The 27,937-nt window shown below is 35.0% G+C and overlaps 1 protein-coding gene across 14 annotated transcripts in view; it reads right to left on the reverse strand.

The window, feature by feature from the left end:
* C2CD5 (C2 calcium dependent domain containing 5) overlaps positions 1-27,937 on the reverse strand; it is a 71,324-nt gene that overhangs the window by 29,903 nt on the left and 13,484 nt on the right. For 12 of the 14 annotated variants that reach the window (XM_075114117.1, XM_075114077.1, XM_075114067.1 and 9 more), the window contains 4 exons: positions 27,071-27,269; positions 24,312-24,463; positions 18,723-18,808; positions 12,872-12,980 (listed from right to left, as the gene is read on the reverse strand). In XM_075114117.1, coding sequence (XP_074970218.1) covers positions 12,872-12,980; positions 18,723-18,808; positions 24,312-24,463; positions 27,071-27,269 — 546 coding nt within the window. Of the gene's footprint in view, positions 1-12,871; positions 12,981-18,722; positions 18,809-19,984; positions 20,007-21,233; positions 21,429-24,311; positions 24,464-27,070; positions 27,270-27,937 lie in introns of those variants that run through there. The other 2 variants (XM_075114167.1, XM_075114157.1) reach the window with 2 other exon arrangements.

A 27,937-nucleotide genomic window follows, 5' to 3' on the forward strand; every position in this document is an offset into this window, starting at 1 on the left:
GGATGTTAATGCTTGTGTAACTCATAGCACTGTACTGACTAACAACAGCCTTGGGTGTGCAGACTGAGGTTTATCCAACTTCTGCTTTAAGAAATGAACACTGAACCGGAAAAAACCTACAGTGACAGTTCTTAGGAAGGTTCTCCATAAGCAAGACAAAAATATACATATTAAGACACAAAACAGACTAAGTATTTTCATGAACTCGATCACTCAGGTTCCACTATATCCGAGTTCACCTTCAGCAGGCTTCAATGCATTACTAGTAGAACCTTGAGGCAATACACTTTGCTGTTTCTCAACGTGAAAACACTGTTTAAACACTTTCACTGAGTGGGAAAATCAAATGCTTAAGATGATTCACAGTAATCCTGACTCAGATGGTTGGAGTACCTGCTAGAAAGGTCTCAATGCTTTTCAGCTTTCAAAAAGCTGAGAATCATGCAGAAATAACCCATCACATCATAGGGCTGCAGTTCCCAAGCTCAGCTATGAGAACCATTTGTGGTACACATACAGGAAAGCGGGAGGCAAAATGTCTTCTCTTTTGCATTGCACCTCTGAACAGAGGCTGTGGTTGCTGCCACCAGTTAATGGCAGCAGTGGTAGATGAACAGAGCAACTTTGGAAATACATATTAAGGCAAAGGCTACAACATCTGACAAAATGGAGAGCTGTATGGGAGATGTGAGACCACAAGCACATTCTGTAAATGTTATCACTAACTCCTCATGGTGGAAGGGACATGGATCTTGGGACCAATTCCTCCTTACCCATCCAATCACAGACAAGAACATTGCTTATTAATGTGTGTTTCTCTCTATAATAGAGAAGTGTAAGTAGATGGAAAAGAGGGTCACTGACTATGCAGAACAATTCTTGCTCGGTTAGACTTGATCACAGGCAGCTGGCTATAAAGAATGACTGAACAGCCACACAAATTTTTATACTTCACAGAAAAAAACCTGCAAAGGAGAAGTAACCTTTTTCTAGACATAAACAAAGATGAAAAAGCCAATTTTACTGTATCATCACTTTTCACACCTTTAGGTACCATTTGGCAAAAACCGCTCCTACTTGTCACCCATGACCTTTCTATGACAAAAAGTGCAAGGAAATGTGAAGTCATGATGGAGTTGAAAGCGAGCAACAGGTGAAACAACTGGGGATGAACAAGGAAAGTGCTGTGGAATAAAGAATAAGATTACAAACAAGAATGACACGAAAAAGGTATGTAGCCACAATAAAAACTGAAACAGAATGGAATGTTGAAAGGGAACAGATATGCTTAAGGGGAACAGAAAAGGTAGAAATCATAGTGACGGGTCCCAAACTGTACGCAAACATTTAATTTTCCTCCACAAAAATTTATAGTTTAAATTAAGGTTTAGGAACAAGTTCCTAAGAGAGTTAACACCATTTTCTCACCTTACTTATCTACAAGAATGCCTTATCATAATGGAAAGCACATATTGTTGTGAGGTTGCTCAACAGTATGTCTTGCTAAAGCCACATTTAACCCCTTCCCTTTCCTCTGAGAATCTGTTAAACGTCAGAATTAATGAAACTATTAACTACAGTAATATAATGCATGATTTTCATTATTCTTCGAGATAAGAACAATTTTCCAGCCATTGTTTTCAGAGTTAACAGATCAGACCCAATATCTTTCCAAAAATCCAACAAATTCTCATTGCACAAATTCAGAAATTTCTATACAAGTCATGCATAAACAAGTGTTTGTGAAGAAGACTGGGTCCTCCGCTTAAGACATTTAATTGAGAATTTTTTTTTCTTCCAGAAAGATGCCAAAAATACGAATCAGTGTGTTTATAAATACTGTACATTCACCATTTCCATGAACTTACCTTCGCATATCAAAACACAAAATGATTGTCTACAATTAAAATCAAACACCATGACATTGCAATAATAAATTGATACAAAACACTGAGTGCAGTGCAATGTGTAGCATTCATATTCTTCTGACAAATATTTTCACAAGCAGCCTTTTTTGACACATGAGCCACACAATTTCACATGGGGATGCCATTGTAGCATTTACAAGTTTAGTAAAGCTAAGGATTTACATAAACAATTAGAGGAGTTAGGGAAGCGGGATGGCATGTGTCCAGTACACTCCATAAGAGTGTCTGTTGTTGTTTTTTGCTAAGGCAAAAGCTTAAGAACTAAGGGTTTGCAAAGCAGATTCAGCAGACAGTAGCCAGAAACGGTGGGTATTTTGGCGCATGCTTGGATCAGGTGACAGTACAGACTGAAAACTATGGCAGCTCACTGAAATGGTTACAGAAAGTAATGGCCCTGGATTCTAGGTGGAAGCAAAAAGGCAAGCATACATAGCACTCAATCACAAGCTTTTCTAGCAAATCTATTGAGTAGTTTATAGCAAAGTTTATCTACAACTTCAAGCAAAAAAGTTTGCAAATATTACACTGCTATTATGTGCCCTTTGTTGGAAGCCAAAGATCGAATATTAAACCTACTTTCATTAATGTTTCAAGATTGGCATGATATGACAAAGTAGAAGCAAAGTACACTGGTTTTGGAGAGGAAGACTTGAGAAACAATGTTGTCAACAGTACAGTATTCTATAAAAATTGTGCCAACTGAAACCTCCTTCAACTTCACCTTCCCAAACTTATTTTATTAAACAGCTTTAGAGGATACAAAAAGCACTGCATTAATTTTGTGCCCTAAATGTTGAGTCAGTTCCCTCCCCCACCAATTCACCTATCTCTTTCCTTCAACATTTGAGGTTGACTTCTATGTCAAAACTTCTATGTCAAAACTGTCCGAAACTTTCACCTGGAGATAACCCTAGACACTATCAATGCTTTCTGATTGATAAGAAGCAACGCATTTCCAAAGTTATTTGCTAGAGGTTCACTTGTACAGGGCCTTTCAAGATTTAGCCAGAATCTGCATTATGCTAGGTCCAAACAGATTTTTAAAAACTGAAGAAAAATTAAGAATGTAATCAAGAGACCACAGATCATACTCAAGAGTTACTGTGTTACAGCTGAATCCCTACGCACCCCAAGGCAATTACTCTGAAGTAGGAACTGTATGATTCATTTAAACCTATTTTAATAATGTATAGTTTAGTAAATATGTACATTTATCAAGTAACATTCTGAAATGAGGAGGACAATCATACTAGGAAAGCTTTCACAATCCAAAAATGACTTATTATTCTGTTGTCTCAAAAATGCCAACGAAGACACCAATAATATTCTTTCAGATTTAGTTTCTGAGTCTTTTGCTAGGCAGAGCCATTATCCACACCTTCCTTAACCCCTTATTCTTGTATTTTCTTCATTAAAACCTATTAATCAGTTTAAAGAGAATTAAAAAGTGTGGGATTTTTTTGTAGGTTTGGGGTTGGTGGTTTTTTGGGGGGGTCAGTTTGTTTGGGTTTGGTTGGCGGGTTTTTTTTTTTGTTTATTTTTGGTTTTTTGAGACATCTTTGTTAGGTTTACAAGCATCCTTCCCTGGACCTTGACGTTTAATTTAATTCTCTCTGGTTACTCCATAAATACTGAAATTTCCTATAATCTTTCTAAAGTATTTAACAAGTAAGTATACAAAAAGCCAAATTCTCTTGTCTGTAAAGTTTCAACACAAAACTTAGGTAGCAAATAACTAAACCTACAACAGACTAACCTAAAACTTTCAAAATATTTTCAAAGCTACTCCATCCTGTTTTAAAATTACTCCCTACATTCATCTTTAAGACTAAAAGACGTGAAAATGAAAACTTTGCTTATGATACAGAAACTGAAGGAAGTAGGTAATTGGGACTTATCAAATGAAGACTAAGATACACTAAAACAGCAGGAAACAATGCAACCACACCACCAAAGAGAACAGGTACACTTACTCCTAAAAAGTCTTAAACTACAGACAAAACATCCAGCCTAAAGAAGAATATTGAATTAGTTCTTGTATGCTAGTATTGAATTTCTGCCAGACGAGTTCAGAGAGCATGTGTCTCACTTCTGAAGCCCAAACTGCTGAATGTGCAAAAAAGCAGCTTTAAGTTTGGATGAAGAAACAATTTTAAGAACATTTAGGATTAAAACCGCATCCAGCTTTCAAGCATTTACAGGACAAGATACTTCAGCTGCCTGACTGAACACAAAACCATTCATTTGCAGGGCTAGTCTTCTATTGGGTCAGCCAAGGCAAATCACTGCATGACCACCAGAAGACTGCAAGAGCACATGGCAGAAATTGTACAGAAAAGCAGTATCATTTCTTTTGGCAGTAGTTCACTACTGAGGAGTGTTAGCTTTAATACCAAGATATACCCCAAGACAGAGAAGCATCTAAATGTTCCTCTTAGTAACGTTCCCATCAAAGCTCCTGAATCATCTTTATTCCAAATTCCATTAAAAACCTACATCACTGCTAGGAGGCTAGAGAACACACTGTTTTTTCTTACAAAAGAAAAAAAAAAAAAAAGGAAGTTACTATAAGTATGAAACAGAATTAACAGAATCTCCACAGCTTCTGTATCTCTGATATAGGTGAATGTATTTGCAATTTAGACAGAAACAGATGGAATTATACTTCCATTAAGGAATTTTAAAATTAATCAGAAGTTGTTTTTACCTCTCTCATCCCTGAAAAGGAATTGTAAAAATCCTAATTCAAAGTTTGACTTTTGAAATCCTACTTCAACTTCCAATCAGCTAACCCTCTCAGTCATATATTCCTGAACAACTTTATATTTTCAACATCCCCGACAGCAAGCCTTGAGATGTCTCTCTGCATTTGTTCCCCATCTCAAGGAAATATTCCTTGGAACAGTTTAAATGCTCAGATACCTAAAGATTAGCATCTTGTAAGTCATATGACTGACATCACTAAACACAGGCATTTTATACAGTCCACTGTGATATAACATCTGTGACCTAAACTAATTCAAACTTTGTAAATCTAAACCGAATGTCCCAGATTTAAAAGACAGAGTAACTATTCGGATTTTCACACTGAAAAAAGCAAACCTCCACTGTTCTACATTTTGTCTATCAGTCACACACTGCAAGTTATATGTGTGATTGATGTTAGGAATAAACATGCAAGAATCACTGGGATGAACTACGGCATAATTTAACCCTTTCTAAATATTAAAAGTAATCTTTGAGGCAGTAGCTTTCCATAAACTGGTGCAACAAAATCTGCTGCAAATACCACCAAAGCATTAACTACAGAGCCATAACAGTGATACAACCTATAACTTTCGCTTTTAATTGTAGATGAAGGTCTGATAGGAACAGCACAACCTGCAAAAAAGTATCACAGTAATAGTTTAATTTATAGCTAAAGGAAACCACCATGTGATACAAATTAAATAAAATTTAAAAAAACTAAAATAAAATCAAAAGATACAGCATTTGAAGATAAAAAATATGTTCAGAGTATTTATATATGCAAATATTAAAAATTACACCTAAAATTAAACTATTAATATAACACTTGAAAATAAAGGTTTAATCTTCACCATACATCCTTAGAGTTATAAAAGTTCAGAAGTACTGCCCAGGCATAACAAAATGTTACATATCAGAAATTAATTTGTCTCTGGAAAATCAGTGCGCCAGGCTTAAATATGTAACTTTGTCACTCCAGCTTTTAGTTATTATTTCCATCAGTCATTCATCCTATAATGGTGACATCCTCACAGCTGTGCATAAGGTCCCTCTAGTGTCCCGCTCACCTTATGATTAAAGAAGATCTACGAATCTGTTTAAATTGATCCTATTACAGCAACAAGGGCAAGGTCTACCACTTTGAAGAGCTGCTAGGTAATAAAGAAACTACTTATTCTGTCTTGTATCTCCCTGTTCCTTTGTCATCTTGGCAAAATAAACTGAACCTATTTTGAAACATGAGCAATCTTCAGAGGACATCTTTAAATGACAGCAACAAAGAGGCTATTACCCAAAGCTGGAGACACTATGCTGTAAGACGACAGGTCTTCTTAAACCACATCTTGTTTATTTTATAACAAGTATCACAAAATGAACTACAAGTATGGTTTAAGGCTCTAAACAAGCCAAACTAGCTGGGACCTTAAAACAATGAACAATAGTACTAATTTATCTAACAGTCCTTGAAAGAAAGATACAGAATTTTAAACACAAAAAAATTAATCTCTCAAACACAGACAGATATTCACAGACTGTCTCTTTCTTGCCGACTGTCATGCAGACTATCTAACTCACTGCACAATTCACTGCACAACTGCAGAAATGGGATGGCATTATTTGGCAGGAACTGATACTGCCTCTGTATTTTGTACTCATTGTTTACACTCCTCTGGCTTCTCCTTATTACACTCACAGAACCTCTGCATTCATTATTTCTATGCACTCACAACTGTTTATTTTGTTTTAAGACAATCTAGCCAGAGAAGCCTCTAAACTTCTGGATCCCAAGGAGCCTTTCCTACAGTGCCTTTCAGAGTGAGTTCAGGACCTAAATGAGACTGCATCTAGACAGACAAAAACCTGAAAACTTACAAAAAACACCGAAAACTGGAGTGCAAAAGGTCAAAGACAAATTGCACTAACAGAATCCAAAGTACAATCCAAACCAGAAGAAAAAACAAAACAAACCCTATGATATTTCTTTATAAGAAACATTCAGCTCAGGTAATGATCTTATCTGTACCTTATCTTATTTCTATAATCCTGCTACGGTCAGTCAGAACTTGTGTTATCTGCCAATTTCCTACAATACTGTCCATAGACATTTTGTAAGGACATGTTTACCTGCAATTATGTAGTGGTTAGGAAGGTGCCCTTTCAACTAGAATCATTCCAGTCGTCTTCTAACAATAGTATATTTTGAGCCAGGCAAGAAGCTCTACAACTACATCTTTGCAACCACAGACTGACATACCATAAGGCTGAAAAAACTCATTACAATCCATGAAGGAAATTATATCGGGATAATAGTTTTAGTCAAGCCCCAGGTTTTGAAATTAGGAAGAGTTACATGCAAGAATAACAATTTTCCGCAAGACCAAGGATGTCTCTCTTACATACTATCAATTAAAAATCACAGCAATAAGCAGCAGCTTTATTGGAGCATTTATGCAGCGGAAAGTCTATGATGGCTTTCACACCATTAGTCAAATTTCAGGGAGACTTTTAAATCAATATGAACATATTAAACAGCATTATTTGCTAACAGGCAAAAGAATCTAAAACAAAGAGTTTAAATGCCAAGTTTATTACTTCATGAACCTCTAACAGAACACAGGAATACTATTCTATACTCACTGACAGCGACCATAAATTACATAAATATGTAATTTTACATTACATAAATATCTTCTCGGAACTCTTCAAAATATCTACTCGGAACTCTTCAAAAGAAAAATAATGCACAGTCACAAAGAAAATAATTTCATTAATGTACAGGTGCATCTGCTTCAAAAAAAGAGTACTCTACATGATTCACAATAACCATAAAAACCATTTAGGAACATTCACTTCTCTGCAAACGTTGCAGAAAAGCAGGGTAAAATATTACTGAAAAACATCGCACCCCTCAGTCTGTTCAGAAAAGCCTCTGACCACTGCCTTAACCTCCCATTACCATATCAACACACACTGATGTACAGGAAGTATCTGGAAATTCTCCAAGAAAAGGCGAGAAGTCAAAATTAAATTGTTGTTGTTCTACTTCTTCTGAATGATAGCCATATCGGACACTAACAAAAACATTCTGACATTTTCTACTGTGTTCTTGCCAGTATGCCACGTTTACACCCCAGATAGCAGTACGAAATATAATTTACACATTCACTGTATGTTTTTATTTCTGTGAAAGAAAAACATTATTCAGTTACAGAATCAAAACATATTCAAGCTTTCCTCTTGCATTTCCTCATATACCAAACCAGAGTTTTGGAGAATTTCACACTCCCAACAGCAATTCTGGGTATCGAACAAGGAGCTCAGGACATCCTTAGAAATTTTATTAGCAATCTTTTCTCCTTCCATGTTGTGACTACTGGAAGCTGAAGAATTGCTGCTGAAGCAGCTCCTTAAATGAAGAGTTTTAAAATGAACTTATGTGAGAACACTCTATATATTAGTGCTATGAAATAGCCATATGCAAAAGCAGTCTCTTTTCAACAAGTTCCTTACACTTGCGAAGGAACTTTTCTTCTCTATATTTAACCTCAGGGATAAACTTCAACAAAGATCCAGTCTTCTGGATTCCTTTCATGTTTTTATAGACCTCTTTATCATCTTTTTTCAGAGACAGCACCAGAGTATTTCTTCCACTGTATTATGTGCCCTCTTTTCTATGAATTTGTGCTCTTTTCTACTTTCATTTTGCAGATTCATCTTGTTCATCACTTTTTCATAATCTTACAAACGTTTAAACAATTCTGTCATTGAACTATATACAGTTCCCAGATGCTTAAGTAGTTTCTTTTCCATTCATCAAATAAAGTCAGTCTTTACTTCCATGTTTGACTTTCAAGCATCTTCAAATGTCTGGCTTTTCACCACAATCAGATGGTCCTGTTACCCACGTAATTGAACAAGCCTCCCTGCCATTGGCAGAAAAAAGAAACATCCTTCTATGCTACACAGGTTACTAGCAAGCTTAAATGAAGCTTGACCATTTTCAAAAAGGAAAATAATTTTAGCCTTCCTTTGGTTGTGATTACATTCTTGCTAATGTGAAGGTAATGTAAAAATATAGTCTTTTCCTTAAGCTGTATAAATCCTTGCCCTCCTTCAGGCCAAGTATTAGCCAGCGATGATACAGTTGGCAAGAAAGCTCTGAAAGGGGAAGATGAATAGAAATCTTCTCCTTTGTTTTCTCAATGGTAACAGATCTGCACAGTATGTTCATTATTCCAGCCTAAGACATGTTAACTTATATGTAATCTGCAACTCTACTATCCACCACACATCATATTTAATGACTGATCTACTCCCTTCCTCCTTTCTTTTTTCAGCAACTCATCGAGCACTGAAAAAAAACCATACTTCCAGGAATATGAGCACAACCTGCTTAGTCCCTAACCAGTAGGGTTAATCAAGACTTTAATACAGAGCTGCTGCCATATATCAAGCCAACAGAAATACAGACAGTTCTCAGCAAGGTATTAACTCCAAAATTATTGTTTGGTTTAGACCTCTCTACTCCAAAATTTTTGGGTATCAACCACCTCTGGGTATAAAATGCATATATATGTGTGTGTATATATATGCATGTGTATGTGTGTGTATATATACACACACACACATATATATATGCATACGTGTGTGTAGAGAGAGAGAGAGAGAGATATATGCGCCTTCTTTCTCCTGTTATCCCTAAAAAATTTAGGCTACTGTTTTGGATATTCTGTCAAAAAATTAATTCATTACTTCCCCTCCAAGGTTTACATTTCTGGATCACTTTTTAGCCTAGTTCAATGTATGTTTAGTGCCTGCACATAACTCATTTACTTCATCATTCTAATAAAATTCTTCCATGGTAACATCCTACGAAACACTACCTCGAAGAAGCAACAATTAATTCAAACTTTTGAAGGTAGCATTAAAAAATGCAAAATTTATACACATTTTTAACATCTTGGATCAGGCTACACTATACCAGGAATAGAGCTGTGAATTTCATAATACTATTTTCATATGGAAAGCAAAATTAATTTTAAAAAGATATCACTTTAGAACAAGCAAATAAAGCCAACAAAACCAGAAAACCTCATCATTTTAATATTACAGGATGCTCACTGTGGCAAGGAGCAAGGACAAAAAAAACGAGCCAATAGTTCTAGGCACTATCTATTACTGAACTATTTGTAAAATGAAAAATGTATATAGATAATTTAAACTGAAGCATAGGACATGCCACTGCAATTTCCAATGACAAATGACACATAGCTGCCCTGCAACAGTGAAGTACCAAGAAGAAAAGTTTGTTTCTCGAGGAAACCAACCCCCAGAGATGAGCTTTACACTTTTCTACTGTGCCAGCTTTAAAAATGTCAAAGTTTGGCATGGTCTGCTGGCTTGGATATTATACGCGGAGAAGTTATGCCTTTCTTTTTTCCAAAGCATGCTACGTTTCTAGAGGAAAAGGGGAGGGGGTACAGGGGGAAGGCATTATTTCTCCCCATAACAGGCCAGTACTCTATGTAGCTTTTGTGTAGACTGTATCATCAGCTCATCCTTCCCTCTGCAGCTGTATAAAGAAGTTATGCGCTTTGATCCCTAAAACCGCATAAAAATAGAATATTGGAGCTTCTTTCAAATTAGGTGTTAAAGTGATTAAAGAGTTCAAATTATTATGTTCTACGTCCTGCAAGCTGACGGCATTTTACAACACTAAACTTACGAACCAGTTCTGGACTACACGCTACCCTCCTCTTTAAACAGATCGTCCTCTTCGTCTATTCTCCAGACCATTTTTATGTCTATTACTTAGAACAAACACATTCATCAGTTTCCTGAAATTAACAGAAGTACAGCCACTGTTGAAGAAAGTGCAAGCTCATGCAAAACAAAACAAAATCAACAAACAGCACCCCCCCAAATCAAATCAACCAATGGACAAAAAAATTATTTAAAAAAACCCAAAAGTCATACCTGACATGATCCCAACTGTATAAATAAGAATCCATTCTCTTTCCCTAAATTATTTGCTTCATGGACACTGAGATGAAAGCTACTACAAAATAATCATCTGAACATTCAGCTTTCCAGATTGATATTAAATTATTCTTAGCAATACTATTTTATACTAAAATCATGTTTTGCAATTTTAAAGAAAGCCTTTAACAACATTAATACAAAACATTTAGGCATTTGATGGTTAAACAGATTTAAATTTGAAGCATTATCCTAAATATCCTACATCATTTCTAAGAACTTCACTGAGCTGCCATAATTTCTGTCAGCATATGTAGTACTGAATGACTAGTAAAATACCTGAATTGAAACTATTCCAGTCTAGCAGTTTGTATGATCTTGTGTTACCCATAATTCCGACAAAGGCTGAGTTCAAAACAGCAAATTAGTAGATCAGTTATAGGAGCAGAATAGTGAAAAAAAAACTACCAACAAGAACACAATTGACAACACCACTCCACAGGAACTGGAAAGACACAGACAGCAGAGTTAATAAGAGGCTGAAATAGAAAGGGAAAAAAGGAGCATGCTACAGCAATCTAGCACTAGGCGTGATCAAAGTGTACAGTATATAGCAATTATTGTCTTAATTGATAAGTTCTCAATCCACCCATTCAAATGTTCTTTCCTCTTCTACATCTTCCTGTTTATTTATTTGCCAGTTTATTTGCTTCCTTTAATATTTTACAGACTTATTTGACTCAAATACTTAATATGATCATCACTACCAGATTTTTTTTTTCTACTTCTTCACCTTCCCTCCCATAGCCATGTGCCTTCATTCCCCTTTTTGTTCTCCTTGTTTTGCAATATACTGAGTTCAAAGTATCATGCATCTTACATTCACTTGTCAGGAGCAATCTACAAGTCCCACAAAAACAGTGCAAAGAGCCGCTTAGTTGTGCAAATATGCATCCCTATCTTCTCTTATTTCTTATCCTGCTTTCAGTCAATTGGTAAAAATAAAGGAGTGCATAACGCAATAAATTGTTTTTAAAACTTCTGAGCATATTTTTTTTCCATTTTGCCTTAGATAAATCTATCACACAGGAAACTGCACATAAGTGACCTGTGTCAGAAATCTGTTGAAAAAACAGAAGCCTAAGACAACTTTGCCACATAGAAAGGGAAGACCCACATACAAATTATACTTTGACATTTCTTTTAATCTTCTCTCCACTGTGTAAATAAATCTTAAAAATAGGAGGAAAAAGAACAGTATTGTGTACTTATATGCTTTTAAAAATTCGTTAGGTTTTTTTAATTCAAATTAAGTTTCAGATCTTATTTCATGTTGTCAGTTTACTAGATCTTTATATTGGCAACAACCTTCCTGCTTGTGGAATTACTTGCCTTGGGCCACAGGAAGAAAAGAAAGACGCTTTTAAAGATGCATTTGCACGAAGTTTGGTTTATTACTCCTGACTAGTGCATGCAAAACCACTACAGGTGCTATTTTTCACTCTCCGCCATCTGTGTTTTTAAGTGCACTGTTAACTCTAACTCTTTACAGATTATTCCTCGGTTTGCCTCAGTGAATAAAACAACGAAGTCTTCAGAGTCAAAAGTCACTTAATTCTGATGTCAGAACTAGGACATGCAAAATACACATGTTCCAGTGCTGGGGTTCCCAGGTAAACATTAAATAAAAATCTTAAAGGACTGTTCGGTATATGTTTTTAAGAACAGAAACAAAGCTGTAAAGTTTTTATCAAAAGAGGTTAAAAAGATGCATGGAGCTAAATGGTAGTCATTAGTTCTTAAGGATTTCAAGGAGCTGAAAATTAGAAAACATTCATAGTTAAGATCAACCATTTCACCTTTTTTTTGTTTAAATGGAAAGTTTGCATCAAGTTTTAATATTAAAAGTGGTTTAAAAAAAAAAATCAAACCCTAAATAATTCAAAGACAGTTTTTAGTTCAAAGTTACTGGACTGAAAGTACTTTATTATTACTTCATTAACTTGCTGCAAAGTTTCTCACTAAAAACATACCCTCTGAACAACTGTTACTTTTCAGGCTTAAATGACTGTCTGAAAAGCATTGCTTTTAATATACATGGTTTGAATAGATTTGTACCTATCCAAATACTGATGCGTTACAAAGTTACAAAGATTAGAAGGATGTGATCATTACAACTAGACATGGGCAAGGAAGTTGTTATTGTGTTAACGTACCAGGATTGTGAATGCGATCCAGGAGCTTCACAGAGCGTGCACTGACAACACCACCAACGTGGACAAGGAAGCCTGGTGGAAAGGTCGTCAAGGTAAAAAATGGAAATTCCTGTTATGATTAAAAACAAACATCAAATGACTGCTTACCAACCACTGTTGATTGCTAATAAACATGCAGTGAATTGATAATTTCCCTGAAATACAAGCAAAGCAGTTACATCAGGCCAAACATTTCCTTCAGGCTTACTAAGCACTATGTAACCCATAGTATAATAAAAGCAGAGGTATTATCCGATGTAAGGATACTTTTCCCCCATAGAGTTGCATCTCAGCACAATATTAATAACTAATCAAAATTTTACACAAAGCCTCTATTGGTCCACTTTTAGGATGGCAGCTAAACAACATAATTTAACTCTCCTTAGCTGATGCAACATAAAGGAACATTTTTCTCCATTTTTTAGGTCTTATTGTTACAACTGACTGCAGTTTGATCCTGAAACACAGGGTAAACAAACTGTAGTCTTCCAAGAATTGTAAATGTCTCATTAAAGGAAAACATACCAAAGAAAATATTAACTGACTGCTCTGCCAGTGAATATCCATCTAAGTCTTTGAAATACAGCTCTAAGTTCTTAAACTAAGGAAATTCACTTCCGATTCATTTGCGTAAATTAGTTTTTACAATTCATAATTAAAATGAAGAATTAATAATTAACAAGTTTCAGCAACTACTCAAAAATGTAGATCATACAACAGGCAAAGTAAGTGATAACAGTAATTTCATGACACAAATTGTGAAATAAAACACTCATTCAAAGGAGGTGGGCCAAAACTGGAAGATTTTGTTTTCTACAGAGACATTCTACTGAATGTCTAATATACACATGATAGCACGCTTATGGGGGAAAGGCAATAGATTTATGTTCAGCAATTCTAAATGCATAAAGGCAAAAAAAGAAAAATAAAAGAAAATCATGCAATCATAGTTTGTATAGTCATGATGATTGGTTAAATGGAAAAAATAAACACCGTAACTTTATATGAGAGAAAGTCAGCATAGATTCCTTTCTCACATACTTGAAGCACTTGCAACAGTACAGTTCAACTGAGCTTCCATCTAAACAGCATACATGCTGCAGATTAAATGAGGATCACAGTTCTTCCAGCAATACATGGCATGAAAAGTCATCTTAAACTAAAGCCCATGTAGATTTAAAGATTAACACTTCAGAATTATTAGCACACTTGTTATTAGAACTCTTACAACCTTTTCAAAGGTCTTACAAACTTCAAGTGTTCTGGATTTTCATTTGGCTTCGACTTTCAAAATTAAGAGTCAAACTTTGAAATCAGCCACCATAGGATCAACAACAAACGCTACCCCCACCCCCCCAAAAAAAACCCCAAACAAACAACAACAACAACAAACCCACACAACACAAAAACAACCCCCAGAAGACCAAAACCTGCAATCATGTTTCACGATGCCATTAAAAAGCAGGAAGATTTCACCATAGGACTCTGCAACCCTGCTTGGCTAATCTGTCTTCAGGAGCACCAAACAGACCTCTGGAGAGGGCTAGAGAAGAGATTCCCCCAGAAGGTTCTAACACATTGCAAACTGCTTTGCAGGTTATCAGAACAGTCAGAAAGCTCCGAATAAAACACAGTCCAAACTCCTTTTTCTGTACCTCTTACGCCAAAAAATGGAAAAAAACCCAGTACATCAAAACTTTGTTAGAAACCTCCTTCACTGTGGCTCTGTAGTATCAACTGTTCAGTGATTCACAAGTATACTGGTAATATTTGTCCGGGTATAATCCCATAACACTCTCTCTGCATAACCTCAAATACATCAACATATATGTTTGCTCTGTCCCCTGAATACAGTTATCCCACATTAATGACATTAAAAATAACCTGCTTTCCCAGAACTATAGAAATCAATGAAAGTTTACTGCATATGCCACCTATATGAAATTCCATTAAGCCTATCCTACATTTGTATTTTGTACATACACTCACATTTACATTGTGCTAAAGGAGTATGTGGTGAACAAAGTGAACGATACTCCATGCTCCATGCATAAGCAAATAGGATGTTTTTTAGTCTATACGGAGATTCAGAAATTACTTTAATTTTTTTGTTCATTTTCTTAAGGCCCTGTACTGCAAGTAATTTCAACATGTTTAGATTTCCAGTGTGCCTGATTCACTACACTACAAACCAGGAATAAAACTTTAAAGCAATAACATGGGTTTGTCTCAATCAATACACTCAGGCATATCGATACTTACAAGTCTATATTATGATACTTGCCAAAATTAGACCTATGTCCTATCAATTAATTTCAGCCACCGATAAATCTCGATAACTGACTCACTAAACCATTCTGGCATGCCCTTACTCCATTAACAATGTCTCATTCATTCTGACACAGATGGAAATCCATCACTTTGTATGATGGCTTTTTTTTTTTTCGGTCTCCTTTTTTCAGCTCATTTAAAGGTTTGCTGTTTTTTGTTATTATATTACTCAAATACAAGTTCCAGGCTCAATTACATGTGGTAACCTGTAATGCTTCAAAATTATAAAGCTATACTTATTGCATGGAAAACAGAGACTCCATAAGAACCAGATGAAGTGTTTCCACACGTACAAATCTCCTCTATTACTACAATTTGCAAAGGACTATCTTTACATCGAGGTGATGCAAGCACAGAGTATTCCCATGTTTGAGAAGACATGATGATCTTAAAGTTTCCAAGATGGTCGATCGTTTTACCAATACTAACTCACTATGCCATTTCACATCTTTGACTGCACAGACCCTGAAATAACAGCCACCGGTTTAATCCTTGCAATTACATACAGATTTTACAGTTGGAATTCAGGGAAAGTTTAATAAGTTTACATAAAACCCTCATCATATTTGTTTAATACAATGTTTAAAAATGTTTGTGTATACATATACATGTATTGCTAGTATTCTTTTTAAATTACATTTCATACAAAGACACACTAAATAATGAAAAAGCACATGGAACAAGGCTGCACACACGTATCATTTGGTGTTAGTGTCAGCTGAAGCAGTTCTCAGATTCCCTTCCAGACATTCACTCATTCCCATCGTTGTATCACTCCCTCAGAAAGTGCTTGTAATGCTCAGGTATGCTCATAGAGCTTTTTGGGCTGAACCAGAGTAGGGAACTGGTCCATTAGTTAAAATACTATTAATTTCCTGGTTGAATATTTTTTAATTCTAAGCACATTTACTGTGCCATCTCACAAGGTGGCCAAACAACCTCACAATTTTTCTTCAACTGAGGAGATGGGCTGGATAGTAACCCAAAGTCACTGGAAAGAAAAGTTGCTTAATCCAGCATTTCAGCCAAAAGAATCACAGAACTGCACTCTAACACAACAGTTATCTAGCGGTGCTCTTCAGAGATGAAGATCAACAGATCTCCATTTTGAAAAGGCAGCAAAGATCTCTCAAGCACTTGCAGAACGCAAACGTGGAGGAATAAAAGAGCGTTTGTCCAAGCTGAGGTCAACAGAGATACAAAATACCATCAAAAGCAGCATTTGGCCATTTCTACAAGAACATAGGCTAAATTTTTGAGAGTCAAGTAAACTCAAATTTTCCTACTGATGGAAACACACCATATACATTTATAGATAAAAAAATAAAAAGACAGCTGTGATATAGTTACACCTGCTATCAACAGGCATCCTGTGAATTGCTAAAAATATATTAATGTAAAACATAACACGTATGTGAGTTTTGTACAGCTGGTGTATTTTCCCGGAAGAAATTGAGTAATATTACCCTTCCAAAAAAATCTGTTCTGTTTTGCAATTAGAGTTATTTAAGTGACACGTTAAAGGCACATTTGATTAAAAACAAACAAACAAACCAGAAAAAAAACCCACACAAACCCAAAAAACCGTGGAGACATCCAGTTAAATGAACTGGTTTTAATGTGCCTTAGTATTACCATATACCCAAATAAACTGAACGAAGACTCAAAAGAGCTTACTATATATCTAATTCATGCAGAATATATTATACATATTGAATTTATTCTTTGTTTTCCCAAATACATGCTACCCTGACTAATCCAGACAGGTAACTAGAGTGCACTATCTATGTGTGCAATACTAAAACAGACAAAATAATTTATAAGGGTTATTCATTCTTGTTAGGTAACTGTGGGGGGGGAAGGTAACTGTAGCAAAAACACATCCAATGTGGTATTTTCAGAAAGACAGTGTGAACATATTTTTTGTATCAATTAACAGTCAGCATGCTTTGCTACACCATCATTAATAACAGATTCAACATGTTTCCAACCCATTTACAGTACTTTTTTTCCCCACTAGGCAATATGCAGGTCTTATCAAAATAATGTGCAAATAATTCAAGTTCTAAAAATTCATTAAGTGCTCTTAATTGACACTTTTAATTGGTTTTAAAAAGCTTCCTAAGGAAATAACACATCAGCCATGAAATGTCTGAAATGCTAGCAGAAACAAAGGGAAACAGAGAAAAGGCTCTTTTTAAAGCATTTTTTTTCAAACTAAAGCATTAAACATGTATTTGTATTTAAAGAGAAAATTTTAACTGAAACGTATCAACATGCAAAACACTAAATAAGCAAAAGTATGCCAATATAATAAATGCTCTTAAACACAAACAAAAAAAAGCAGAACAAAGATTTTAAAAATCCTGTATAAACAAGATTACAAAGAAATCTGCAAAGCCTCACAAAAAAGAAAATGAAAATATTTCAAATAATTGTTTAGAAATCCTCAATACAAGAAGAAAGGGCTACAAAGAGAGTCACACAATGTTTTGGAACATACCCGCCTTCTACTGAACCTATGAGGCGATCCTCCCTTAGCAACAGATAACACAAAAAATGAGAAGAGAATCATCCACTTACTCAAAATGGTAGCTATTCACTTTATATTTCACAGATGTAGCTGATTTTGTTTTCGACAAATGTATATGGTTCTATGTAAGTAATTCAGGTAGTCAGAAATAGTAATTAAACTAGAATTTATTTCTGAATAGGAAAACATTCACATTTCTTCCTTCAAGACACCTCACTAATAACATTTTGACAAAAGCAGTATATAATCTATAAAGAGAAAAAAGTTGCAAGGACTCATTCAAAAATTTAAACAAAGAATTAAACACACTATTTTGATTACACAGTCTATTCAGCACAATAACAGAGCATTTTTAGAGTTTTTTGAAGAACCTCTATAGGACTAAATCTATAAAGCCCCTTTTATTGCTTGGGAAGTGGTTTAGTTTTGTTTAAGTTACCATCTTTTAAAGGGTACATGCACGCCAATTCATGTAGTAGAACCAAGGCTGAATTATGCACCAAATCTGTTTTTCAAAACCAAAAGTTTCTGCAATTATAAATGGGATTTTCACCTTCTTCAAAGCTCTTCCAGTGTTTCTACTTTGGCTCCGATAAAAACTTTAAAAAATACATGTGGTAGAGTATTAAACTTTCACAATCATCAGTAACTTACAGAGACTAAATACCAGTAATTTTTGCTATGCTGTTTCTTGTAACACCACCTGTAGTCACTTGAGTGCTGTGCACCTTACAGCTATTGCCTCCACTGTTTCCTTAATGCTTTAGTAATATATTAAAACTTAAATAATATGTGTATAAAAGGTCTATTAAACATTGAACATTTCCAAAAAGTTTTCAGACCTAAAAATTACACATTTTTAAACAGAAAGTAACAGGAAACGTTTAACTTACAACAAGCTAAAATTTCACTTTAGTAGGTCAAAAATATAAGTATAAAATGCCTTACCCTTTGTTCCAGAGCTGACTGAGTCTGTTGTCTTAAAAGAGTTTTAAATGGCCCCCCTTCTTTTCCAGCACTCCCACTGCCCATTCCTGAATGGTATCAGTACAAATGACATTCAAAGAAGCATATATTATTAATTTGTAATAAAATTTTGATTCAAAAATATATAAAATAGTCATTGAAAACAGTCAAATTATCCCCATAATATTAATTTTCAGAAAAAAGTGCTAAGCATCACTGTTTATTTTGGGTTTGGTTTTCACATGACTAGGCGTGGGGGGTTTTTTTCAGCATTTGGACAAAAACCTCCTGATCTAAGATCTTTTTCTGCTGTTAATCTGAATTTTTTTAAAAAAAAATAACAAAACCCAAAACACACCACATTCAAAATACAGAGACTTGAAGACCTGGGCTTGCAATTCTTTCCTATGACATAAAACTTCTTTCTTTTTCCCCTTGTTACTACTGGGAGTTTTGCCTACTATTTCAATATGGATCTATCTACATTCTCTGCTTTTCACAGAAAGTTTCTACATAATCAGATTTTCAGCCATTATCAAAAAGGGCTGCAATGTCACCATTATTTCCACACTGTTGAATTATGCCTCTCTGCCAGATTACTCTACAGTCTAGTATCTCTCTCTAATATCATTATCAGTTTAAAATAAAAAAAAAAAATCTGGCTTTCTGAGAGTTACTTTTGAAACTAAATCACCTTTCCTAACCACTGGGACAAGACTGTACACATAATTACAGCAGTAGCTGTATAATGCATGACTGGGACTGAAAAAAAAATTTGCAAAGGCAAGGCACATCCTTTGATTTGAAATATAACCTCCAAAAAACTTTACCAATTATTTTAATTTTGTTTAATATCTATACAATGAAATATTCACTCAGCTGGTTTGTTCAGACAAGCTAAGGACTACTGCTCAGCATTTAAAACTGCCACACTTATTCAATTACTATATTTGCACACATATAACCTGCAGATTATCTGTAAATGAAAATGAGAAACTCCAATTCTGCGTAATATGGATAATTTTCTCTTTCTTTCATATATTTTTACTCCCACCCCTACCCCACAATAAAGGGGCTTTTCTGAAGAGACGGAAAGTTTATCAGGTAGAAAAACATCTTTGCTATTGAATTATCTGTTACCGAGGAACTGTACTCTTGACTGTGTCAAGATGCAGGTTATATGTATGACAGGAAGTTATTTGCTCTATGGTTAGAAATCGCAAAAGTAAAAAATAAACACATACCAAGATTGTGTTTTTCCTAAAGTAAACACAATGCTGGTGAATCAGATTTTCTTGGTAATATTTCATGCCTAAAAACATACTATCATTGGTATTTCTTGTATCTAAAAAACATCAGTGCTAACTTGACAAAGCAAAAATAAACACCTAAGTTGTATAGGGAAGCACAGAATAAAGAACAAAAAGAATGTCAGAAGCAAGATGAAATACAAACACCACAGTGCAAACGGTTATGAATGAAGCCAAGATTTTCTTTTACGGAATTAACATAACAATTCTTTGCTAGCTTCCTTTTAATTCTGATCAAGCATCTAACAAACATGAATGAGATTGTACATATACATCAAAGTGCAGTTATTTGTTTTAACCAAAGGCTGGGAGATCTGGCAATAATACCGGCCTTAATAATGTATGTTAATTCATACCTAACATTTCCAAAAATTACTAGACTATCATTACCATATAATAATATATAAAAATACTACAATTTTAAAAAAATATTTTTAGCTGTTCTTGGATAAGGAAACAAAAAGATTAGTATCTGTATAGTCCCATTAAACAAGTTTAAATTGCTTGTTCTATTTGGCATTGCTTCAAAACATCATAGTAGGGGACTATACGATATTAAATACAGATAAACATAACATAAACACTGGACATGAAACAAACTCAAAAAATACAAACTAACCAAAACAGTTTCTACATTAAAAAAAGCGGTAATATCAACTATTTAATTTAAATCTATGAAAATAATGCGTATCAGTGAAATGGAAAAGGAGATAGTACAAATAAAAAGTTTGTACAGGCTTTAAAAGATTAATTTGAAGAGCAGAGTCGCTAGCCATCTGATAGCCATTATTTCAATAAATTATGAATTAATGAGCAAGTGCTTGTTCCATGCAAAATATAGGAACAACAAAGTGAATGGAGTAAGGGCATTAAAAAAATAATAAATAAACTATATAAATTATTTTAGTTCAATTACTGAAGGAAGTTTTGTGAGGGAAAAGGACAAAGTTCTGCAGCATAAACTACATGTCTTTTAAATCCTAGAAGTTCTGAAGCTGTTTCAAGCTTCTGGGGCAGAGGTGAGAGATGGCATGAATAGTCAGTCATGTAGCCAGCAGTTTTCAGAGGGTAACTGAACAAAAACACAGGGTTATAGAAGGCTGTGTGTTAAATGCCACTGTATCAAGTAACACCATTACTTTCTTAAAACTTTGTTTAAAAGGCCATAATAGATTGATCCTACCAGAAGCAGCCAGAAGCAGCTCTTCAGTGAAAGAAACACTTTTCCTCAGAACAACTGGGCTGACATGGCTAGAGTGTAGAGGGTTAAGGCTAGACCCCGAGAGGAGGAGACAGGACTTTTTAAGATGTGGGGAATCACAAGAGAGTGTAGGGGAGCTGGGAAACAGGAAAATCCTAGGTCCCTGTGGGGAAGGTGCTGTGGAGGAAAGTAATAGAGACAAAGAGATGTAAATTCAGAAGATGACTAAAGAAACAGACGGAAGAAATCAAAATGAAGCAGTTATTTTCTCCAAATGAACTAGCACTTATTGATAAGTTATTTCTCAACATACAAAGAAATGGAATGACAATACAACTCCACAATGTGAATGAGAAGCACGTTCTCAAAAATCATGACCTGATTAATTGTATTTTGAAATTAATTTTTTTTAAAAGCCATGGTAATCTGACACTTAAAATTTTATACAAAATTTGATTAAAAAATACTATGGAGTAAAGGCTAAATAACAGTCCTTTTACACACTTAATCTGATTATTTTCTTTATTTAGGTATAAAAAGTTATTTTCCAGAGAAGTCATGTATTTGTTTTATGATTTTCAGAGTCATAAATCTTGTCGAATTCTAAGTTCCCACAAACAAAAGGAGTTCCCATCTTCTCAATTTCCTCCAAACATATACTATGTCACATCAGAATATATTGCCTAATAAAATACGTCATGGTTTTTGTCAGCATGATATTCTGTTAGTCTGCAGTGACATAAAATATATCACTATTCACAGAAGTCTAACTTCAAACCAAAACAAGCTTTCTCTGCACAGAATAATTTCCCCTCATATTTAGTCCAGTTATAGACCAAAACGGATAACACAATCACAATTGTATTTTATAAAAAACATTAAGGTAATATTCTCCTGACTTGGAGCTACTGAAAACTAGATGTTTAAACAGGCCCAAGTTCAATCTCCTCTATTTAGTTAAACATATTGTGAAATTGTGGTATCTGCACTCTTTCCAGGTTAGTCTCCATCTTGAACACATGAACACACTGGCTACCCGTCTGAGAAATAAAGAGGAATATAAGGTACTGCAGAAATCAGAAAATACTTCATTTTTCATGACAGCTAATCTGAGTAATGGGTACCTCAAATTTGATAATGTTTAATGTGTCACATGAGGTGTCTGCCTTTTTTTTTTTTAAACACTAACATCAACAACTTTCATACTGAAATATTCCACCTTAATAATAGTCTTAGGAAATGAAAACAGAGGTCTAAACATACACAGCGAATTGTTAAAAACAACATATTGAATTTAGTATGTTATGGAAGTATATTCTGCACATCATGAAATTTTCAGTAAAAGGTAAAAGAAACAACTCAGGAGATGCTGTTCTTTTAAGCTATTAAGATTCAAAATCTAGTATATAACACCAAGATACAGAATTTTTAAATGCAACCAGCAAATCCTCTTAAGACAAGTTTCATTGGCTGAGTTAGAAGTTGCTAAAAATACAGTGCTAGTAAGCAAAAGTATGCCCATGGTTAGCTTTAATACTAAGAAGATAGCTAAAAAATATCTTCATATACTTGAAAAATCCCTAAAAATAAGAGATACCAATTACACTATCTGTTTCAGCTCTGAATGAACCGACTAAAGATGAGAGGCCCATCCACCTACATAACACTGCCAGGAATGCTATACGGTTGCAAGTAAAAAACTTGACAAATTCACAGTGAATTACCACATCCATAAATTCAGAACATTTAGATCTATCAAGATTACCGTCTACACTACGGTTAAATCCTTTACAAGACATCAACCTTACCATGGAAAATCTGATCAAAAGAAGCAGCTTTTCAAATATTCAGTGAACCAAACACATGAATTTGTGGTCCTCCTACGTAATAAGCATCCAGTTATATTTGTAGGTCCTTTAAACAAGTGACCACCATAGGTTATCCATAAAACAGCCATCATGTACACAAAAGGGCCAAAAAAAGGAAAAGTATGCTTTTGTTTGGTGGTTGTTGTTGTTGTTTTGGTTTGTATGTTTTTTTAAAAACAGGACAGAGAAGATAGTACTAAGAGACAGCTTCCTAACTGGGAACCTTTTTTAAACACACATCTAAGGAATAAGCTGGGTAAAATATTTAATATAACTGCTTTGAATGCAACATTTAACTTATCTGCTTAGAAAAATTCTTGAAAGGGGTGCTACCAAGTAAAGCTGAATCAACTACTTTAATACACTTAAAACTTGTCTAGACTAGATGGAGACAAGAATGTTCTGAGCTTCAAATACCACAATTTAAAATACCATTTAAAAAGCAACCAAACTTTTATAAACATTTCTGCAAAATATTTTGCCCTACGGTAGCAAAACCCCAGGCATTGATCACATAATGGAGAATAAACAGACAATAATTCTTTGAGTTGTGCTGACATTATTGTTGACATAATTCTAACCACACACTAAAAAATAAGGAGGGAAGAAACAACAAGTTGAAAAAATTATGATAGACCAATGGAGAAAGAAAAATGCTTTTGAAGATGCCTGGAGTACAATTTAAGTTACTTTCAAAAAGTACACTCTGTTTGTAAAGCCATTTCCATATACCAAGAAGAACAAAAAGACAGCAGCTCCTACATTTCTAGTATTGCATTTGCAAAAGGGAGTTAAAAATCACAGAGAAATTTATACAATATACTTATAGCACAACACATTAGGTTTGAAGACTACATAATTTTAGTAACACTGCCCTTAACATACTGTGGTGAGAATCATACTCCCATGATTTGTAATATGAAGTGGAGGAAATAAGAAAAAGGCAATTATTTAGGACTCCCTTAATACTCTGAGATGATTTATTTCAATGTGTTATCCAGAATAGTGGAAATGTAGGCAGGATTTAAATTTTCACCCTACAGAAATCCTTTTAAGCTTGAGGTGTGCTATCTGAAGTCTTCAATTTCCACATCATTTTGATAACTTAAATGCCAAAAAGCAAAAAAGGGTTGAATGAAAATATAAAAAGAGAAAACACAACTTAAACAAAAAGCGGGTGGAAGCGCCTTACCAGTTTTGGGTGTCAAACTCAAATCTGTGTCAGAAGAAGAGGACTGTCGACTGTAGGACTTGGAAGGTGAAAAGGAATAGGTTTGGTTTTTCAGAGGGGTGGAGGGTCCTGATGAATGAGTATTGGGATTGGGATCTTCATTGAAGGGAATCCTGCCAGAAGAAGGTGGAAACATGTTCAGTAATCCTGTGCCAAAGGACCTGGCTGACAGCAGCATGATCCAAACACCAGGATGGGACTGGGGCAGGGCCAGCAGCTATTCCTTAGGTGCGAGACTGGGGATGAGGCCAGAGGCAAAGAAATGCTGTTTTACCCATTCAGCATTCTACAGATAGATGCTGGTATCTACAATGCAACAATTAAGCCAAATGAAAGGCATGAGATGCGACCAAAAAAAAAAATATATGCAAAAGAAAAAATTGAAAACAGTTTATGGCTTAAAAATCTGGTCAAATACACAATGCTTTGAGTTAGTTTAACAAAGAAAAAATGATTTCAAATTATATTTGTGTTTATACATATTCATACACTTATGTATACACACACATATGCATTTTAAGGAAAAAAAAAAAATGTTTCCTTATCCTATAGCATCAGCAGCATGCCACAGCTAAAAACAGAGCAAAGAGGAGAATCTTTATGGGAACAACTATATTGACAAACAGTTCACTTATGCACAGACTGACTTACCTGCTCTCCAAAACCATCTCTTCCACAAATGGCACATACCCTTCCTATAACCATTTTTAAACCTAAATGCCGTATCTGAATTATGCTTGAAAGCGATTATGAACTCCAATCAAAACATTATTTCCTCCAATGACTGTAAAATAGTGAATGTTCCTCAGAGGCATCAACTTATCTTTACTTAGTTTCTTAGGACGCAAGCATGTTAAAAAGAAATGAAGAGTGTGACTTTGTGGAAGAGACTCTGATGCATTTTCAAGAAACTATTGCCTTTGTTTCAGCAGCTGCACACAGGGTAGTTCTTCACTGACAACAGAAGGTGTCTCCATGAGAAAATGAGGGAGAAAAGATGGATGGTACCTGCCTACACTGCCTGCCTGCCTGCACTTTGCGACCACTGTGCCTGTGGCCTGCCTCTCCCCAGCTCTTGAGTCTGAGCAGTCTCGTACCAGTGTAGATGAGAGTGGGAACAGACACAGAGAAGTTCTGAGTAAGTCGTGAGCCAGTAGCAGTGTGAATTGGGCTGTTGTGAGTCGAGCGGCATCCATGGCTTGGAGGATGAACCAGCGGAGACCTGAGAGAATTTGCAGCCAAGGTGGAAGAAAAGAAAACAATACATACAAACAGGTTGCAAAGTTATGTTATAAATTATTTCAGGGAAGTTCAGCTAGAGGAGATCTCTTACTTTAAGCAGACTCTAAGAGTTTTAATTCCTAGCATGCAAGAGTCCAGATGAAATAAAAAGCGAGAAAGGAACAGCTTAAGCACTAGCTTGTGAACGTGTAATTGATTCTTTGGCAACAGGTCATCAAGTTAGTAAAGCCAATAATTAGAAGTATTAGTTGATTATGCTGGCTTCGAGAAACATTCCCCTTTTTTTGACCGAATGGGACAGTGATTCTGACAATATCCACCACCAAGCTGAACATGGAATATTTGAGGGATGGAACTTCCACACTTTGCTCCAGAGTGAAAGCTACTGATTTATTTCTGAATTCTTTTTAGGTTGGTAGTTACCAGGTCCACCGTTTTTTTTTTTAAATCATCACTCTTATTTTATGCTGCAGTGTATCCAGAAGATCTTTTGACGACAAATTTTTTAAACTAAGGCAAGTGAAACTAGCTATGATTTAAAATAGATACCAGTAATTTTGAGAAGTCAGACCATACTGACGCCTGCATGAAAAAATGCCTAATTACTACTGTAATGACAAAACAGTTCAAGTTAACAAAAATGGCTAACTTAAATAATACCTCTGGAAACATAGCAAAGCAGTATACTTTTTGGTGCTGTCTTTTCCACAAACAAATTGGATCACTCTACCAAACAGGAAATAACTAAATTTATCCAAGCAACGAAGTAGTAACAATTTCAAGACAACTTCAAGTATTTCTGTATTAATTGGTATACGCATTAAGAAATTGCATTCAAACTGTGTTTGGTGCTGCAGTAGATATAATGAAGATCAAGAAATTCTACCTCTCCTCATAAAAAGTTTTCTCTGCAAGTATACTGTAACCCTACCTGTTTTGCAATAGCTGTACTTGTTTTGCAAAAATAAAAAGCAAAGCACACAAGAAAAGACTACAGTACTTCAGGGTCATTCTCTGTATCACTTACTGAACTGCCTGAATTCAAAATTTATCTTTTCTTATATGCTCAGCATAAACACTCAAACCTGATTTTACTGGACTTGGAAAAATCTTGAGAAGAAGGTATGTCATAAGTAGCTCTCATAAAAATGTTTATTGTACAAACACAGAGTCAAGGGAGAACTAATTATTAGTTAGGAAAGTGGCAGATCACAACCCAAGGATACCATTGCTATGTAAGTTCAAAAAAGTCATACTAAGGTTTACCACTCCAGCTTCTAAAGAAAGAACATAAGTAATCCAACCTAAAACATTTCAAAACTGTGGAATATAAACTGAGTTGCAGACAAATAAAACTACAGAAGAAAAACAAATTCTGGGGAAAAAAAAAGAAATCACATTGGTTATGTAAAACTGAATGAGTATGAAAAGAAGAGAGATGAAACTTGTTTCCCTACAAATTATTAATTCATACTTACTCCTTCATTTCTTTGGATGGGGAGTTACATGCAGGTAAAAATGCAGATGTGTTACTTAATTTATCCAATGTGCAGGCTGTTCCTATGGCTCGTACTACTAGTCCAGATTCTCCCTCCAAATCAAAACACTGCAAATAACCAACAACAGCATTTCCTCTCATTTCAAGCACCTTCAAGCCAATCTTCCTTTGCAATTCACCTACAAAACAAAAGGGAAAGAGCTCATAATTGCAGTGAACTTCTATTCTCTTTTGTGGTCTTTAGCCTCTGCTTTTGGAATTTCCAAGTCAGTAAAACAGGTGATAGATCCAATCTTACATAATTACACCAAACAGCTGGCCAAAATCTCTGCCTCCTATAACATAGTGTGATGTTCATGGTTTGTACAGCTTTTTCCTTTTTCCTCCAAATCTACTCTGACTGCAACATGTTATTTCAGGAATGTTTTTCTCTGGTTTTTGTTTTCATTAGTGTTTCCCTTTTTTACTTATTTTGAGAAAGGGATAGTCAAGACATGCTGGAACACACAAAAGTTTCTAAATCATAAATTAATAAATATTAACTATTATAAATACTATCTTTCATACCGTTCAGAACAATGCATCATCTTTGAAATCCATGTGCATCGGCATCTATAATATTTTTTACAAACTTATTTAAGCGTATTTCAAGCTAACCCATGCTACTTTTTGCTCTTTTTAAATTAATAGTGTTTAATATGCAGCCTCATCTACAAAATGTAACACCGAATAAACAAAACACAATACCAAATATGCCAAACAAGAGAGTCCCCCTTCTCCTCTATTAGCTGCACACAAGGACTGAAACACTGTAACTATGAAACAATGGTCTGCCATAAATGCTTAC

This window comes from Phalacrocorax aristotelis, chromosome 1 (assembly GCF_949628215.1).
Source record: "Phalacrocorax aristotelis chromosome 1, bGulAri2.1, whole genome shotgun sequence".
In the NCBI taxonomy this organism is placed as follows: domain Eukaryota; kingdom Metazoa; phylum Chordata; class Aves; order Suliformes; family Phalacrocoracidae; genus Phalacrocorax; species Phalacrocorax aristotelis.